Source organism: Panicum virgatum, chromosome 8K (assembly GCF_016808335.1).
Source record: "Panicum virgatum strain AP13 chromosome 8K, P.virgatum_v5, whole genome shotgun sequence".
Lineage (NCBI taxonomy): Eukaryota > Viridiplantae > Streptophyta > Magnoliopsida > Poales > Poaceae > Panicum > Panicum virgatum.
The window spans coordinates 46162845-46183142 of NC_053143.1; the positions used below are offsets into that span (position 1 = coordinate 46162845).

The 20298-nt window shown below is 43.1% G+C and overlaps 1 protein-coding gene and 2 long non-coding RNA genes across 3 annotated transcripts; 2 read left to right on the forward strand and 1 right to left on the reverse strand.

Moving 5' to 3' along the window:
- Nucleotides 1–1577: 1577 nt before the first annotated feature.
- Nucleotides 1578–2647, reverse strand: LOC120644883 (anthocyanidin 5,3-O-glucosyltransferase-like). The gene has a single exon (XM_039921633.1). The coding sequence runs from the start codon at nucleotides 2615–2617 to the stop codon at nucleotides 1781–1783; it is 837 nt and encodes a 278-aa protein (XP_039777567.1). The 5' UTR covers nucleotides 2618–2647; the 3' UTR covers nucleotides 1578–1780.
- Nucleotides 2648–4636: 1989 nt separating this feature from the next.
- Nucleotides 4637–5117, forward strand: LOC120644884. The gene is made up of 2 exons (XR_005663970.1): nucleotides 4637–4710; nucleotides 4847–5117. It is a non-coding gene; the product is annotated as an uncharacterized LOC120644884 (long non-coding RNA).
- Nucleotides 5118–5689: 572 nt separating this feature from the next.
- LOC120644885 lies at nucleotides 5690–7015 on the forward strand. The gene is made up of 2 exons (XR_005663971.1): nucleotides 5690–6323; nucleotides 6768–7015. It is a non-coding gene; the product is annotated as an uncharacterized LOC120644885 (long non-coding RNA).
- The last annotated feature ends 13283 nt before the right edge of the window (nucleotides 7016–20298 follow it).

Here is a 20298-nt window from a genome sequence, read left to right on the forward strand (position 1 = left end):
AGTTGTCAAAAACGCCACCCAGCCCATGAAGCACTGCCTATACCTAACAAAAATGGAAGAAAAAAATAAAAATACAATGAAATACATATACAAGGGACAAAATAGCACATATCCTAATGCAACAGCTTTGTTCTTCTTTCTATGGGACGGTCAGGATAGCAGTTGCATGTGTAACCGTCTTCCGAAATGATTTTTCACAATAAGAGTTAAAAAAATGGCAATAGGGACCGATCCCCAATTTCTCATGGGGAATTCCTTTATTAGGGGCTAGGTATGGGGGCATTTTACTTCCCACGGCGATCTTCGTGAGGAAATTTCTCCCCCGTCGGGTTTGGTGGGGACGAGGATGGGGGAGCATCCCCCGTACCGTTGGGTGCGGGGATCCCTATTTAATGTGTCACCTATAAAATCTAATAAAATATATCATACATTATACTTTACATTTCCATCCATGTGTCCAATTCTTCCACTAACCAACCATAAAATGTTATAATTAGAGGTAGCCACACTAAGATCATGTCTTCTTATCTTTATTTGAGACGAAGTGGTGATGACAATGAGTAAAACGAGACAGGGACGGAAAATCCCCACGGAAATGGGGATGAGAAGAATGTTGTCTCCGTTGCTGTTTGTGGGGACGGGGACGGAGAATTTTTCTCCCTACGGGGACGGGGATGGGGAGGCATTCCCTGACGGGGAATTCTTCATTGCCAGCACATGGCAGTTCAGTTCTATCTAACTCTAGGAGATAGAGATTCCAAGCTTCCAGTGGACATCGACGATGACGAGTGTGTGGGTGATGGCAGGCCGCACATCGAGAAGTTCTACTATCTTTTTCTAGGTACAAGCTGAATTTTTCCACATGCGGAGGATGCTGCAGCCTGTAGGGGACCTTATGGAGTCATTGTCGCTCTTTACTTGCTCGGTACTGTAGTCCTCAACACAAGTGACAAGGATGAGATTTATTGTTCCTACAAATTAAAGAGCCAGCTAATGTTGATGGCTGAAGTACGCAATTTCAAAGCAACTACTCTTAACCAATTCAATTTTAGAGGCCGGTTAAGCATTAGTTTAGAGGCCGTTTGGTGTGGCTCAAAGAGCAAGATTTGTCTGGTTATGTTGAAAGTTAGTTATCAGTTACTCAATATGCTTTTTCCATATATGGTCATAGTTCTCCCTTTTTCATAGGACCAGTACCCTTCATATATAACATAGTCAATTACAATCCTGTTATGGTAGAAAAAAGTCACGAGCCATATGGCATTTAATATTTATTTTTGAAGAGCTTTAGTCGACGATGATCCGACAAAGAGGCATCATGCTTTGTTTGGGATAGCTCCAGCTATATAAATTTTCTGGAGGTGGAGCTGGTTACTATAAGCTTAGAAAATCGTAGAGTTGAAGTTATGACTATGTAGAAGATATTTAGATGAGTTATTTTCTTCAAAGTTTAGATTAAAATAATTTTTGAAACTATTTAAAAATGATCTTAGTGGAGCTATAAGTCCTCTCTGGGCTGTATGCATGCATGGTGCACGCGGAACAAACTTGTTTTAAAGCATATCTTGTCCAAATTATACGAACAACACAACATTATTACATTGTCGCAATACCAAAAGATGTGGGCTTAAGAAAAAGATGTACAAACAACTAACAAGGTACATGACGCATGAAGAAAACCTCAAGGACTGCATAGCTTACTCCCTCCATTCAAAGAGAGTAGGAGTGTAATATAATAATGTAACGCGCGTAAGAACGTCATAATCATGTTACTAGTAATTCAGCGGCGTGCTAGCCCCAGGCCAGCGTGAACGTCCACCAAGAACTTGCCAAACGCCGCGCGAGACGATCCACCATCCTTCCACGCCATGTCTGCAGCCTCTTTGTGTGCCATCACCTGTGCCCTGAGCTGCTCCCCTTTCTCGGACTCCATCACAAGCCTTACCTTGGCCTCTACCTCCTCCGCCGTGACCAGGCCCTGCTGCCACCCCACCATCTCCACGCCAACCCAGTACTCCTCCACCATGAACACCTTGTTCATCTTCTGCTCCGCATACAGAGGCCAGCAGAGCATCGGCACGCCCGCAGTGATCCCCTCCAGCACCGAGTTCCACCCGCAGTGCGTCACGAACGCCCCCGTCGCCCGGTGGTGGAGCACCTCCACCTGCGGTGCCCATAGCTTGACTACGCGACCACGGCTATTGGTTCTCCCCAAGAAGCCCTCGGGCAGAAGGGCATCAAGGTCTGGGTCAGCGCAGGGGTCTGATGGTTTCTCTAGGTCATCGTGGGAAGGGGCTCTCACCACCCATAGGAACCGGTGGCCGGACCTCTCGAGGCCAGCGGCGATCTCCTTGAGCTGCGCCTCGGAGTGGTTGCCTGTCCCTACGCTCCCAAAGCAGAGGAACACAACACTGTGATCTGGTTGCTCGTCGAGCCATTTCAGGCACTCGTGCCTTTCTGTGGCCTCGCTGTACCCGGCGACCAATGGCCCGACGCAGTACAGCGGAGGCATCGTGGGGAACCACCGTGGATCCCCAAGACCTTTCACCGCACGAGCCTCGAGCGACACGAACGTGTTCGCTAGAATTCCTTTGGTTTCTTGGATTCTGCGCATCATGTTCAGTCGTACCTTTTTTGCCTCGCTCCCTGGATTCCCAAGCAAAATGAAGGATGTGTATGCATCATAGACCATACCAATGGCGTCTTCGCAAAATCCTCTGTGCCACAGCCCCCACGATCCTGTGCATCAGCCAAGCGTCAAGCCCAATCTAACATTGCGCACATCTGACAAGAACTGGACAAACGCGCCATTCTGGACGAACCACCATCCTTCCACGCCATGGCCGCGGCCTCTTTGTACGTTGTCACCCTCTCTCTAAGGCGCTCCCCTGCCTTGCACTGCATCACTAGTCTCACCTTGACCTCCACCTCTTCAGCCCTAACAAACCCATGTCGCCACCCATCCAGCAACATGCCGAATTGCCGATATCGGCTTCCTCCACCATAAACGTCTTATTCATCTTTTGATCCGCATATAAAGGCCAACACAACATTGCGAAGTCCGTTAGATTGTGATCTACTCCAGCACCGAGTTCCACCCGCAGCGTGTCAAGAACGCGCCTGTCGTCTTGTGATGATAGAGCACGTCCACCTGCGGCGCCAGCTTGACAATAAAGCCACGGGCCACGGCCACTGGTCCTCTCCAAGAAGCCATCAGGCAGGAGATGAATTGAAGATTAAAGGTGAGGGGTAGCGTTTCTGTGACGATACACCAGTGTGCATGGATTGCATTACATGCTGCTACCACATCCAAGCCTTTGTCAAACTACCGATCAACAAACGATGGGTGAGGCACCGATGCCATGCATTGCTGTTGTGGACCAGACCACTTGCCCTGCTGGCCCTGGTGTCGCTACTTTGTTGTGCTTGCTTGTCGAGCATCTGTAGCTGTCTCCTATTCTCCTTCCTAATTTTCGTAGACCTCTATGTATCTTATTATTATGAGAGTACCTTTTCTTAATCCTGCGGTCTCCCGATAAGCTTTTTTTTTGGGCCAAAAAAACTCACCATATGCCCCAAATAAAAGGAAGGTTGGGCCTTTCCCACTTATGTGGCTGTTTGGTTTGAGGTCTAAATTTGGCCAATCAAATCTTACTATTACTAATTAGATATTCCAACCAGACGTGCTAGAAAAAAGTATATTAAAAAATTCTCACAAAAATAGTAAGGTTCATAACATGCGTAGCTTTCTCGCCCTGTGATGCATTTTGCGCTCCTGTACGTCCATCGCAGCATCACACTCCTCCGCTCCTCTGACCGTAGCGTCGGTTCCACGCGAAACCGTGTTGCACTGTTCATCATGGGCTTTTACGTTTTATGACCCGCCGTCAGCTCGGTCGCGGGGCTCATGGACTCCTCTCCTGCTGCGGGGGTCTGGACACCCGTCGTCGCCGCCACCAGCCGCCGCCGACATCTGCCTCTCCGGCTCCATTCTACCCCATAGCTCTACCGGCTCCTCCGAACTCATGTGGCCCTGTAAACGTCTTCATCTTCCCTGCCGAAAGGACGCTGTCCTGTTGCTTGGGAAGGCGCCAGTGCCGCCCCCCGGCGTCGCTCTGGGGCCGCTACCGTTTCCCCTGCTCTAGGGCCTTGCCGATAGGATACGCTGTCGCTCGCCTTCTTCTCCTGTTATGCCCATAGCGGCACCGGCCTGGCTGCCCCCCTCCTCCATTCTTCCACTGGACACTATGTCTCTGCCAACTGCACTGTACCGCGTGCCGCTACGTAGGCCTCACGCGCTCAACCAACCGAAGCGCATGTGGGGGGGGGGATAAAATCGGTGTGCAATCCCCTTGCCGCCTCCACTGTCTCTATCGCCACATCTTCCCCCGTCTCCCAGATCTGACCATGGGCACAGCAGGTCGGCAACAACAACCACCGGAGCTTAGGAGGGCAAGGTTGATCGAGCCCCCATGAGTTGACCAGACCACATAGCGCCCCTGCCTTCTCCCTCGCTAGCTCAAGCCCCTGGCCTACATGCTCAGCCGGCGGCATAACGTCAGATTCTCTCATGACCCGTTCATCCACTCCCTCTTTCCAGTCGATCCTAACCCCATTCTATTCTGTGGTAGGAGACGCGGCACCGGCACCGTGCGAGGACGACTGCGAGATACGGCATATGCCGGTGGTATGCAGGTTGGGAAGTCCAAGGTAAGAAGTATCTCACGGACGAGACCATCCTCACCGAGCACCAGAGCCACTGTAGCTGATGCTAATATGACACGGCATGTGTTCATCCTGGCAAGACCAATTCGTCTTCAATTTATGCCATGACATCGTGTTGCAGATCATATCCCTGCTCCTTGATAAGCGAACAAGAACCTCTGTTTCTCTTGCCACACTAGCAAGATCCATCATGGTCGTCGTCCACCACATCTGACATGTTCAAGTGTTCAACCTTTTACTCGCCCCTTGGTTTGTCTTCAGCATTAGCTCCTGCTGTGAAACATGTGACGGCAGACTAAAGAGCCACAAGCATATATGGCTTCAGAGATGTGGATGATGTGTTCGAGGTAATGCTCAACAAGTTGTAGTAAAGATAGGCATGATGTAGTAAAGCTGCTTCCCTGCTCTGACTTCATGCTCTTTTGCTCCAACCATTAATTTAAGACGTTAATTCAGCAGTGTCACATAACAAGTCGATGAATTCTCTTCATCGCGTTTACAGTAGTGGTGGGTGCCTGCCCGCACTATCTTGGAGTAGACCAATCCTAGCACAGGCTGCACACAAGACAAGTCCACACCAATCACTTTGTGAGAGGTGGCCAAATCTAACTACCCCTGTTTCTCATGTAAGTCATATATCCATGGTTGTTGTCTTAAAACTCTCCTTCATTTCAGGCCGATTAGTTGCCTTAGGCCCTGAATACACGGATAAATTAAGCAGGTTCTTCAGGTGAGCTCAGAGTTCCATAGAGCAGAATACATTTTTTCCTAAACTATTTCAAGACCAAAAATACAATTTATCTCTTTACAGGATACTATTGTACTACATAAATTAAATGCATTTTATGTCAAAGTATTCTTTTCTACTAATTTCAGTTTCATAGTATGATATGCTTTGAAACAATAACTGATTAGAAGGATGTACATTATAAGACATTATCTATCTTTGTGCAAGGGATGAAACCTGTAACCCAGTATATTTGGTGTACCCAGAAGCTGATTTGAGAACATGTGTCACAATATAAAATGGTCAACAAATAGATCTCACTGTTAAGAAAACTATAAAAGATCGGTGGTACAACATTCTGTATAGTGCATCATCCTAGCGATTATGCTCCCATAGATTTTGCAACTCTGGAGCTCCATATTTAAATTTGATTTTCCAAAGTATCTAGGATAGCAAAAAGACTGGCCTTTAATTTAGCTTCTATTAGGCAGCATGCTGATTATATTCCATGCTATGAATGTTTTGCTCGCAAGTGTTAAAATGTGTTATATATAGTTTGTAGTCGCAATTTAGAGGTCCTCTCTTAATTGACTTTGTTTCTGAGCACAAGACTTTTTTCTTCTTCTAAAGAAATAGGTACATCTCTGCTTTTCTTCTTCGTCTTCCTTTGTCCTGTTTCCTTTTTTGTGCTATGCATCATAAATTCAAATTCTCTCATCAAGGTGGAATATGGTTCATGTACCATGCAGAAGGCTAATATGAGGAACCCGCACAAACAGTTGTTTTCACCATATGAGGAGAGAATTTCTGCATTTAATTTTCTATTGCCTGTCGCAAAATGCCACTACACGGTCATCAAGATGCACCATCGGTATGTATACCTAATTGTCAATATCTCACACTAAAGTAAATTACTTTTGCATGGAGTCCATAAAACAAAAAACAAAGCAAGCCAGTCATGGTCTAAAATTTTTCCGATCTTTTGTTCTACTAAAAATAAAAATTACCTTCATAACGACATCACTATGAACCAACTCATTTTTTCCATCAAATAATTAAAGTCATCTATTAACCCCAAGATGCTTCACAGTGCCCATCTTTATATTACAAAGCAGGGCTTTGTTTAATTCTGGACTTAAGAATGTGTACTTCATGAAATAATTCTACTCCAAATTTAATTATAACCATGATACAACTTCAAATAACTTCTTATCTGTTGTCATTTATTTTACCATGTGCTATTGTTACATATTTATATGATCTCTTTATTTTGGTGTCATCAGTAGACTAAATTCAACAGGTACTTATGATGCAGATTTTGGATGCATGTAACTTGCTCAAGATATACTGATCTTCAATAAAATATGTGCTTTGTGCTTTCCCTTTCCATGGCAACCATCTGACTTCTCGCTTCTGTATTTATTTTTGTGCCAATTTTAGTACCTAACGCAGAGCCCTCGGTTCAATATGAATTGTTTGATTAGGTGTGAAAATGTACTGCTACAGTTCCGCTACGGCCTACTGTATGGTCACATGAATAAAAACATCAAAGACATTGGTAAAGCCTCCTAAATTTACATATAAATTACACACCATGCTAATTATGAAATATAATTTAAAGTAATCCCCTGAATTTACATAAAATTACCAACATGCCATTATGAATATTTCTAGATAACCTCCTAAATTTACATGGTAACTGCAAATATACGTAACTATGAAAGATTATCCTAAATTAATCCTCTAAATTACCCATTATGCTATTACGTAATATGACTTACAACGACTACATAAATCTACATTTAAACTACACACATATGCATTAAGAGAGATAGTATAATATAAGTTATAATTCAAACTAAATTGATATAATCAATTTAATATATAATGTGTTTAGCCCTTTAGTTGTATGTAAATACCGGTTCTTAAAAAAGAAATCTAACGTTAAATCTGTATTTAAATTACCAAATTATACTATTTAAAATTAGATAAACAAAAGTGCATCTATATTTTTTATAACAACTTATATCACTATCAATTTAGCTACTAACGTTAAGTTTAATACATGTAAAGACTCTAACCCATGCGAGAGCACGAGTTGATTTATTAGTTTTAACTAATTTTGACCCCATTTAAATTTAAATTAAAATTTAGCCAAATGAAATTATTCTCATTCGTTCACATGGCTTATTTACCCTAAATAAACCGTGTGGATAAGACAAAAATTATTTAACCAATTTTAATTTAGATTCAAATATTATCAAAATTAGTCTAGATTTCACCGGTCAAATTAGATCGCAAACAAAATAATCCCATAATATCTACACAACTGTGTACGACCCCTTTGTTGCTCCATTCTTCCCATCCTGCCTTTGATTTCTAGTCGTCCGCTCTCCAGACACAGCAAGCCATCTTGCCCGGCCTTTGCATGTCGCCACACCCTATCCATCCTCTATGCACCCCTTGGCAGCGGCATAGTGTGGCAGAGGGGCGTGCGACGATATTGCCGTACTATGTCACAGACTCACAGGCAGAGTTTGGAGGGGGAGGGGCATGTATATAGAGGTTAAAAAGAATAAGAATTAAGTGAGGCAAGATGCGTGAAGCTTAAGCAGGAGTGTTCGATTGGTTCACTATTTCTAGACAACCATTTTAACCATAGGGTCCATATTCAACTCCCTCAGCCTAAGTAGTTGTGTATTGATGCTAGAATCTACTATATTCGAGAGATTTCAAAATATGGGACTAAGTTCGCATGCCTTTCAGAAATTGACACCCACATTACAACGACATGTGTGATTACTTTGCGTCTCTGACATGTAGGTCAGGGTGTCAAATTCTGAAAGGCATGCGAACTTATTCCCAAATTCTGAAATAACTCATTTTATCTGTCTCAAAATATAGGGCCTTTTAGAGTTTGTCCTAAGTTAAACTATTATAAATGTCACCAAGTTTATTAAAAACGCATTTCAAGACGGTGGGAGTAGGTTACTAGTAAGTGAAAAATATTTGTTTTATTAGAAGCACATGAAAATTGATAAAAATATATTTTTTCTACTAGAAAATAAGTTGTTTTATTTCCATATATAAGTTTCATCCTTCTTATTATTAAAAAGTTATAAATATTATTTATTATTTATGATTTTGTTTATAATCATAAGTATTTTAAATATACCTTATATTTTTTTAAGATTTGTATTATTTTTAAAATAAGACAAGCGAGTAGCGACCAAACTTATACACAGAAATAAAAAACTTTTGTTTATAAGCATAGTCGAACTTTGGCCCAGCAAAAAAAAAACGACCCGCAGCCTGTTTTAACCGTATATAGTGGTGGACGTCCACCTGTGACGCCCACTGCACAGCTTGACGACGAGGCCGCGACCTTTTGTCCTCTCCAAGAATCCCTTGGGGAGGGCAGGAGCACGTCGAGCTCTGGGTTGGAGCAGCAGCCATTATTCGAACGGCATCTTTGGGTCTTGGGTCATCGTGGGCAGGGGCGCGCACCCGGCCCCCACAGGAACCATTGGCCGAACCTCTCAAGCCCAATGGTGATCTGCTTCGGCTGCTCCATTGAGTGCTTGACTTCCCAGGCTCCTAGCCTCCAACGCAGAGGAACAGGATGCTGTGCTCTCGCTGCTCATCAAGCCACGCGATGCATCGTGGACTCACTATCACTGGGTAGGTGCCTAGGACTAGGGGGAGCCGTTGAGGCGTTGATCCCCAAGAGCTGCCTCCGATCGCCCGAGGTTCCAGCGAAGCGAACGTGTTCACCAGGATGCCGTGAGTACCCCGTTCGTCATGAACTTGTATATCTCACTGCATGACTGTGTAACAAATATGGCATCATTTATGTCATTTCGAGTGATTTTGGTGATTGAATGACAACACAATCAATGAGACTAATATGATTGTTAAGATGATAATTCTCAGGCTTTTATGTTCAAGTGATGACAAAGAGAAGATAGGCGTAGCTAGGCCCGAAGGGCCGCCCTGAAACCTCTTCGGTCCAAAGTACAAGAATTGAAGAGACCGTGAAGAAATCCAAGTCAAAGAAATCAAGACAGAGATACTTCAGTAGCACCGGAAGAACCGATGCTATAGGCATTGGTGCATTCGATGGTTGTTGGATGATCCGATGGCCTGGCTTTTGATGCAAGTCTGTGAGGCACCGGTTGAACCGACGGATCCATGAAAGGCATCGGTGCATTGGGCATACCTTGTTCCAGAGACGATGTCAAGCGCCCAGGAGAAGATCCTTCAGCACCGGTTGAACCGGTGATGCATCGGAGCAAAGCACCGATGTAATGACGTCAGTAAACAGTGCGTCAGAAGCTCAACGGCTACTTCGGGTCTGAGAGTGACCGGATGAACTGATGCTACCCCAGGCAGAGGCATCGGTTCATCCGATGATACGCAGATTTCTGCTGACCGTTGGAGCAATGGCTACAAGACTTGGTGGCCTATATATATGGCATCCCCCGGCCATTTGAAGCTTGCTAGAGTTGCTAGAAGTCACACACACACCCAAGATCATCTCCAAGCCATACAAGAGCCCATTGATCATATCCTTAGCCTTTAGCACTAGCCTTGTAAAGTGTGAGTGCTAGATTAGCTCTTATTGAGTGAGATTGCAAGGCCTTGAGCCCTTGTGCTGTAGTTCTCTAGTGAACCAAAAGAAGAGCTTGGTGCGCCGGCCCCTTGGAGCTGTGAAGCTCGCCGGCAACGTCATCGACCCTCCGACTTGGTGTGGAGCGGTGACGACATCTTTGTGCGGGGGACGTGGAGACCCCCATCCTTTGTGGAGAAGCTCCTTAGTGGAACCCGGAGCCAAGGTGACCGTGATTGTGTTTACAGAAGAGACTTGGTGGCCGAGTAGCAATACTCTTAGTGAGTGCTACAACAACGTGGATGTAGGTGTGCCTTTGTGGCTAACCGAACCACGGGATAAACACCCGCGTCAAGTGTTTGCTATCTCCTATCCCGCTCTTTAAGCTTCCGCATTTCATACTAGCAATTTGTATGCCTTTACTTTCATAGAGTAATTTCTTGATAGGAAAGGGTATATGTTGCTAAACTCTTTTGGGATAGGGGTTTCACTCTAGAACAACCATAGTTGCACATCTAGATAGCTTGTTTTAGTTTAATTTTGTGCAAACTAGTTGGAGCCATAGGTCTAAGTTTTTAGTTGCCTAATTCACCTCCTCCCCCTCTTAGGCTAGAGCGCACTACCGGTCCTTTCAGCCTGGGGCCTCGAGCATTTCAGCCATGAGATAAGAAGCCGGCAGGGGTGGGACGCCATGGAAATCGATTAAGGCATCTTCTAGTTCCTTGAATCTTGGCTGGCCGTCTGAGCAGATCGAAGGAAACTGCAAGAATACAGCGAGGCTGGAGGCTGTTCATGGGGTAGAAGACTAGAAGGTGTAAAGGGGGATCCAGAGCTTCTTGGCGCGCGACGCAGAACGGGTCGATGCCTGCCTCGATGGACCCGGTGCCCACGAGGCCACGACCAGTCGACCACGGCCTGGACGCTGCCCGGCCCGGAGCCATTGGCTGATGAAGTCGTGCAGGCGCTGGTTGTAGCACTTCACGAGGGCAATGTACCCGAGGAGGAACTCCATGGCGTTGGCGTGAACAATGCTGGATCGGAGGGTCTTGGATTCGAGAGAGCTTGTATGGAAGGTGACTCATGGCCATGGCTTGGAGGAGGCGACGCGTGCTCGATGGCAACGGCGAAGGCGGTAAGATGTCTGCCTCCGTGGTGACGTCGATGAGCGCGACCACAACAGAGTAGGCCTCCTCCAGGACCAGGAGGGCGTCGGCGAGCTGCATCATGGCGACGAAGTGGCTTACGAGAAGGACCGGGTACAGGACTTCTGTCTCCTTCATGGCGGGCCTGGTTTTGGAGAGAATAACGTTGTGGACGCGAAGAGCATCGTATCCATGCCACTAAAGGATGCCATTAAAGGCTCTGTCTGACACGAGATAGATATTCCAACGGACATCGACGACGAGGGCGTGGGCGACGGCAGGCCGCACACCCGCCCGGCTCTGTTCGCCCATCGAGATGTGCTACCATCTTTTTGTACGTACAAGCTGAATTATTTCACACTAGTACTCTTAAAATATATATGTGTTTAGGTAAAATTATCGCAATATAAGTTGATGATTTAAAAATAAAATAGACATAATTTAGCTTAACTATTTTTTAAATAATATAATTTAGTAATTTTAATGTAGATTTAAAGGGGAGTTTTTTAAATAATAACATATGTTGGTATTTACATGACATATATTATAATAGTGACCACGTCGATTTAGTGTAAAAAATTATAACTTGTATTAAACTATTTCACATCATACATACGTGGGTAATTTAAGCGTAAATTTATATGGTTGTTGTTAGTCATCTTTCACAATAGCGTAGTGGGTAATTTAGAAGTTAATTTAAGATTATGAGGTGTTTTACAGTGATTGAAAAGTACTAAAAATAATTATAGAAAGTAGTAACACTGCTTTTAGTATTTTTAGAGTATTGTTTCATTTAAGTGAAGTACTGAATAGAATTTAAGAAAATAATTATTTTTTCAATGAATGATAAGATGGACCCATGTCGTATTACTACTGGATACACCCTATTTGAGTACCGGACCCACCCTATTTTAACACTAGACTCATTTTATTTTATTACCGGGTCCACATATCCTTCTATAACACACGATGGACGGTCCATATTAATCACAACCATCGTAAAAGTTGTATAAGAATATTTCATAGTGACGTATTCGTGAATACTATATACATTTTAGAAGATTATCTAGTTATTTTTATAATAGCATTATACATAATTTATATGTAAATTTGGGGGGTTATTTTAATTTATATTTTAGAATGGCATGCACTACTACAAAACAGGCCTTTGTTCCAGGCCATTTGTCCCGGCAGCCTTTGGGCCCGGGACAATAGGTGGCTTTTGTCCCGGGTCCAACGGCTAGCCGGGCCAGCGGGGGGACAGGGGCCTTTTGTCCCGGTTGGATCCACCAACCGGGACAAAAGGCCCGCGTAGCCTTTTGTCCCGGTTGGAACCACCAACCGGGACAAAAGGACCCCCTTTTGTCCCGGTTGGTGTCTCCAACCGGGACAAAAGGCCTTGGCCCCCTTATCCCCTTCTCTCTCCCCCCGCCCGAGCCATTCAGCTCACTTGTTTTCTTGCTGTTCTTGGCTCGGGATAGAGGAGTTCTTGCTCATTTCTTCACCATATTTGTGAAGATCTTTGATTCCCCATCCATCCATCGGCGCTAAAGGTTTGGGGCTTGTTTTTCTCTTCTTCCTTGGATTGTATAGCTCATTTCATGCTTTAGAAATAGAGAAAATGTGTAGTTAGCTCATTTCTTGGACATTTAGCTAGATTGCATATATATGTAGGTGTGATTTTCTTTTAGATTTAGATGAGTATGTGGATAGTAGAAATTTTTAGAATGATTGTAGACACTTCATGTGATGTACTTGTATATATGACCATATTGTGGATAGTTGATTTTTTTATTCATGAATGAATTAATGAAATGAGTATATTAGAATTTTTTGTATTATGAATGGATTATTTTGACACTCTAGTGATGTATTTAATCAGGCTCACATTGAAACCATCTAGAAGCTAAAAAAATCTTTATTTCGTAACAAGTATACGTCGTTAATCTCCATCCAACGGTGATGGCACTACCTTTCGGGGATACACGATGCGCTATAAGGACGTCGCAAATCGGTTGGTCGCATCACCAGCACTTCCGATTGATAAGAAGACAGCATTTGACGCAGTCAGCATGCCCGTTGTTGTACTGAGAGCATATCAACGAGCATGCTGCCTGTGCCAAGTGCTGTGCCTATTAATCGTAAATGTTGGTGCTGCGACTGGCTGATTGGTGACATCCTTGTACCGCACCGTGTCCCCCCGAAAGGCAGTGTCATCACCGCAGGGTTGAGGTTACTGACATATACATTTTCAGAAATAAAGGTTTATTTTTCTTCTAGAGGGTTTATGGATATTGAAAAGAGTGTACTCCTGGAACTAAAGGGTGTCAAAGTAATTAGAAGTTATAGAGATTTCTTTCAATTAATTAGAGATTTCTTGAGGATTAATGATACATTTCGTCTTTTTTATCTAATTTCATTATTATTTGCAAGAGTTATTAATCTGATCATTGTAATTGTAATAGTAAATAATTTTTGCTTTGTAATGGTAAGAATTTATAATTTTGTGGAAAATAAAGGTATTTTTCAGTAAAATATGGCTTCAGCAGCTGGAGGGAGTGGCGCCGGTGGGGGTGATCGTTGTCCTTCTGGAGAGAAGGGCACAACTCGAGTAGGTCGTCGGTCCAAAAAACCTAGTGCTTTTCATAGGGCAGCGCTCCGTTATTTGGAAAAATAATATAGAGAATGCATGGCAAGGGGCGAGGAACCTCCGTTTGATCTTGAAGATTTATTGCGGCGTTACGGTTCGTCACCACCAAACTCGGAGGTTTCAGCTCCGCCATCTTCTTCTGCGCCAGCAAGAAATCCGTTAGAACATTCTGCGTTCCAACGCAAGGACGGTTGAAAACCTATGAGTTGTTGACCGAATTTTTAAATTTCATGTATAGTACTCCTTTGTTAAGTTCTGTAATGGATTAAGTACTCCTTTTAATTAATCAAGATGTATGATGGATATTGCATATCTTTTAATTATTCATGTTATGTTACATTTAGTTTAATTTAGGTTTGATATATTTTATTTATTCGATACGTGTAAAGAATTCAAATCGATTTATTTAAAATGCAGATGGACCGGCAATGGATGTACAATGCTGACCGACGTTCGAAAGAATTCATTGATGGCCTGCATTATTTTTTGTCTGTGGCTGAGGCAAACAAGCAGAATGGTTTTATGTGCTGCCCGTGTGTTCATTGCAACAATAACAAGGATTACTCATCTTCAAGAATCCTACACAGCCACATTTTCGCAAATGGTTTCATGAAAAAGTATGTTTGTTGGACGAAGCACGGAGAACAGGGGGTTACCATGGAAGACAATGAAGAAGAAGATTTTGATGACCACTTTCCCGGGAATGCTGGAATCGGTGCATTCGATGACGATATTCCCATGGAAGAGCCCGAAGTAGATGTAGCAGAAAATGATCCCAGCGACGATCTGGGGCAGGCATTGCACAATGTGCAGGCAGACTGTGAGAGTGAAACGGAGAGGTTGAAGTTCCAGAAGTTGTTAGAGGACCACCATAAGTTGTTGTACCCAGATTGTCAAAATGGATTTAAGAAACTTGGCACCACCTTGGAGTTGCTGCAATGGAAGGCGACAAATGGTGTATCCGACAAGGGATTTGGTGAATTACTCAAACTTGTTAAAAAAATGCTTCCTAAGGACAATAAATTGCCTGCCACAACCTATGAAGCCAAACAACTTGTTTGCCCTTTGAGACTGGAAGTCCAAAAGATACATGCATGCCCCAACGACTACATCCTCTACCGAGGCGAGTACAAGAATTTGGATGCATGTCCCGTATGCAGTGCATTGCGTTACAAGATTAGAAAAGATGATCCTGGAGATGTCGAGGGGGAGCCTCCCCGGAAGAGAGTTCCTGCGAAGGTCATGTGGTATTCGCCTATAATACCATGTTTGAAGCGTCTGTTTAGAAATAAAGATAATGCTAAGTTGATGCGATGGCACAAAGAGGAACGCAAGAAAGACTCGATGTTGAGACACCCCGCTGATGGGTCGCAGTGGAGAAAAATAGATAGAACGTACCCTAAATTTGATTTGGATGCGAGAAACATAAGGTTCGGTTTGAGTACGGATGGCATGAATCCTTTTGGTGAGATGAGCAGTGGTCATAGCACTTGGCCCGTGACTCTTTGTCTGTACAATCTTCCACCATGGCTCTGCATGAAATGAAAGTTCATCATGATGCCAGTGCTTATCCCGGGTCCAAAGCAGCCCGGAAATGACATTGATGTGTACCTAAGACTATTGGTCGAAGAACTCTTATTGCTCTGGGGCGATGAAGGTGTACGGATGTGGGATGAATACAAACAGGAAAATTTCAACCTACGAGCATTGCTGTTCGTAACGATCAATGACTGGCCTGCTCTTAGTAACTTGTCAGGACATTCGAACAAGGGATACAAAGCATGCACACACTGTTTAGATGATACCGATAATATATGGTTGACTCACTGTAAGAAGGTTGTATACATGGGTCATCGTCGGTTTATTCCCATCAGGCATGCGGTACGAAAGAAGGGCAAGCATTTCAAAGGCCAAGCGGACCACCGAACAAAACCGATGCACCGTAGTGGTAAAGACGTCTTCAACATGGTAAAAGATCTAGAAGTTATTTTTAGAAAGGGGTCTGGTAGCCAACCTGTTCCGAACGAAAACGGAATGGCGCCCATATGGAAAAAGAAATCTATATTTTGGGAGCTACCATATTGGGAAGTCTTAGATGTTCGTCATGCAATTGATGTGATGCACCTCACAAAGAATTTTTGCGTCAACCTGATAGCATTCTTGGGAGTGTACGGAAAGACAAAAGATACAGTAGAAGCACGTCAAGAATTGCAACGTATGGAAGAACGAGATGCCTTACATCCACAACAGCGAGATAATGGACGGCAATACTTAAGTCCTGCCAGCTATACTCTTAGCAAGGAAGAGAAAGAAACCATGTTTGACTGCTTGAGCAGTATAAAGGTTCCATCTGGATACTCATCCAATATAAAAGGAATCTTAAATTTGGCAGAGAAGAAATTTACAAATCTCAAGTCCCATGACTGCCATGTGCTTATGACCGAACTTGTTCCGGTTGTGCTGCGGGGGATTCTGCCTGATAACGTCCGGTTAACCATCGTAAAGATATGTGCCTTCCTCAACGCAGTTTCTCAGAAGATAATTGACCCGGAGAATTTGATAAAGCTGCAAAACGATGTGGTGCAATGTCTTGTTGGCTTTGAGCTGATATTTCCACCATCTTTCTTCAACATCATGACACATCTTCTAGTGCACCTTGTCAAAGAGATTGATATCCTCGGACCAGTATTTCTACACAACATGTTTCCATTCGAAAGGTTCATGGGGGTACTCAAGAAATGTGTTCGTAATAGAGCTCGTCCAGAAGGAAGCATCGCCAGTGCCTACGGAACTGAGGAGGTCATTGACTTTTGTGTTGACTTTATTGATGACCTTAAACCGATTGGAGTCCCTGAATCGCGATATGAGGGGAGACTAACTGGAAAGGGTACATTAGGAAAGAAATCTTATGTCTGCACAGATGATTTCTCATTCAAGAAAGCGCATTATACGGTTCTTCAACAATCATCCTTGGTTGACCCATATATTGAGGAACACAAGAAAATTCTGCTCTCCAATTTCCCGGAAAAGTCTGAGGCATGGATTACACGTGAGCACATGAACACTTTCTGCAGCTGGTTGCGGAAGCATCTAATGCATAACATGGATATAAGTGAACAACTGTTCTTATTGGGTAGGGGACCATCTTGGAATATCTTAACATACCAAGGGTACGAGATAAATGGAAACACATTTTATACGATAGCCCAAGATAAAAAGAGTACCAACCAAAACAGCGGTGTTCGTATGGATGCCACGGACAATAATGGAAAAAAGGACACATATTACGGCTACATTGAAGAGATATGGGAGCTGGATTACGGTCCCAATTTCAAGGTGCCTCTATTTCGTTGCCAATGGGTTAAGCTATCTGGAGGAGGGGTAACAAAAGATGAGTATGGGATGACAATAGTTGATCTCAACAATCTTGGGTATAGAGACGAGCCATTTGTCCTAGCCCAGGATGTTGCTCAGGTTTTCTACATTAAGGACATGTCCAGCAAGCCAAAGAAGGGGATAAACAAGCAAAAGGATGAGCCTAAGCGACACATAGTTCTATCAGGAAAGAGAAACATCGTTGGAGTGGAGGACAAGACAGACTTTTCAGAAGAATATAATAATTTTGTTACCATTCCACCTTTCGAAGGAAATGCTGATCCATGCATCCTGCTAGCCAATGATGATGCTCCATACTTGCGCCGTGATCATAATCAAGGGACATTTGTGAAGAGAAAGTCTGTTACCGCTAATCCTTCATGTACTTGAATCATTTGATATTATTGTATAAAAACATAATCGCAATTCGAATACTTTTATTATATATGTACTGTACAATTATACTTTATGTGTCATATATATTATTTTATATATTTTTCAATTAATTACTAGACTCAATTATAATTTTCATTCAATAATGGATTACTCAACAAATTTTATTTATTTCATGAAATTACATTCACATTAACACACTATACTCTCTCACTAACACACACAATCTCACTAACACACACTATCTCTCAAACTCACACACTACTCATTAATATCATGAAATTGCTTAATTTTATCTAAAATTCACTTTTTAAATGTTAATATCGTGATAGAATCCACTTTCTGTCGAAAAGCAACAGTTTGAAAAAAAAAATTCACCTAATATATTTTTGCATGGTCAAAATAACAAATATGATTTCAAAAAAGTTAGATATTTCATTGACCCAATCACTTGAATGAAAATTAATTATTTTTGTTGCGTGTATCAAGTTTATATAGAGATAAGAAATTTTGTTCCATAATTTTTGGAATCATAATTTTATTAACTAAATTAACAAATGAAAGCCAATTTTAAAAGAAAAGTAAAAAAAACAAAAACAAACATAACATTAGGCGGGAACGAGGGAAAACGGCCCCTTTTGTCCCGGGTGGTAGATCTACCCGGGACTAAAGGTGGGCCGCGGGCTGGGAATTTTCCCGGCCCGCCCAAAATCCCCTTTTGTCCCGGGTGAAGCCACCACCCGGGACAAAAGGGGCTTTTGTCCCGGGTGGTGGCTTCACCCGGGACAAAAGGGGGGGGCCTTTTGTCCCGGGTGAATCCACCACCCGGGACAAAAGGCCCCCCCCCATATATTTCCTAGCTTCCTCCCTCCTTCGCCCTTCCTCCCTCCCGCCGTCTGTTCCCCTGCTCCCCCCACCGCTCGAGCTCCCCGAGCACCGCCGCCGTCGACGTCGCCGCCTAGAGCCCCGCCGCGCGAGCCCACGTCACCGAGCGCCGTCGTCCCTGCGAGCGCCGCCGCCGTTGACGTCCGCCGCCCTCGTCTTCGCCGCCCCCGGCCTCCACTCCGCGCGCGCATTGGTATACTAGCAAGCTGTTGTAAAAAAAATTCGTCTTTCATCGTATTGGTATTGCGCACCGCATTGGACATGGAGGATCTGATGGTGGAGGACCTGCTGGATGATGTTGTCATTCAGATAGTGTTAGAATCGATTGATGAATGACTATCAGGAGCTAATTATTGTTTTCAGCGTCTTGAGCTTTGAAGTAATTTATTTAAAGGTTGAGCAGTAACATGCTACCAGAAGAAACTAAGGTACTACTAATAGATGGATCACTGATCTAGCATTGTGGAACAATAACTATGTAGATAATTTTTACCAGAATTCTGGCAATTTGACTTTTTCTTCCCAATTGATATCAGCTGGACATAGATTTCTTGAGCTATTAGCACCATCAATTTCTAGTGATTTCTATTTAAAAAACCTTTTCATGATTTGGCTACCATTTGTACGAATTAATGAATTTCAGTTGCTTGCTATCATTATATTCATTTAATCAACTAATCAGAAAACTCTAGTTCTACACAATGCAGGACTACCGTCTAAATAAATACTCCCTCCATCCCAAATTATTAGTCATTTTGGCTTTTCTAGATACATCGATTTTGCTATGCACCTAGACATGATATATACCTAGATACGTATCAAAAGCTATGCACCTAGAAAAACCAAAACGACTAGGTTATTCAATTTGGAGGCTCAACTTGACAGGTTTCTTACCTTGATTCGAGATTATGCTGCTGTGGCCGCCGGCCAGTCAGGAAGCAAAGCAATCTTGGGCAATGCGTGCTCGGCTACTCCACTGCTAGGGCGCCTAGGAGTCAGCACTCAGCAGAGAATCAGAGAGGGCAAGCGTGCATCCATGGGATTCATGTGAGCTGGCTGGTAGTGGTAGATGAGAAGATGAAACGTCGATACTTGCAAGCAGAAAAAAGATGAGGATGAAGCGTCGGGCGGCCAAGGAACTGATTTTGGCGTGTGTACTAGTGGGGATCATTCCCTGGAAGCAGCTGGGCGTTTTGTGGTTGCGTGGGCTCATCAAATTTAGAGTGAAATCATAATTAGTTGTTAAGAGTGAAATCATAATTAGTTGTGTAAATAAAGGTATATTTACAAATTTTTAAATGTATGAATGTATGTATGTATGTGTAAAGTGAGTTTAAATTTCTTTTAAATATTTCATGAATATTTCTTGAATTACTTAGTGAAAAAACCGTCTAGAATATTTCATATATAGATGATTTCAAGTTTATTTCTTGAATTACTTAGAGAATATTACTCGACCTCGTCCATCGATCGGTACTTAGTGAAAAAACCATCTAGAGTATTTCACAGTCGATACTTAGTGAAATTATAGATAGAATATTTCTCGACCTCATCCATCGATCGGTACTTAGTGAAAAAACCGTCTAGAATATTTCATATATAGAATATTTCAAGTTTATTTCTTGAATTACTTAGAGAATATTACTCGACCTCATCCATCGATCGGTACTTAGTTAAATGCTCGCAAATATGTGGATTATTTAGAGAATTTTTTAAGGGTTTTATTTGTATTCATATTTTAGTTACGATGGACCCGCGACACACAGACGCGGAAGACGAACAGTTCCTGTTG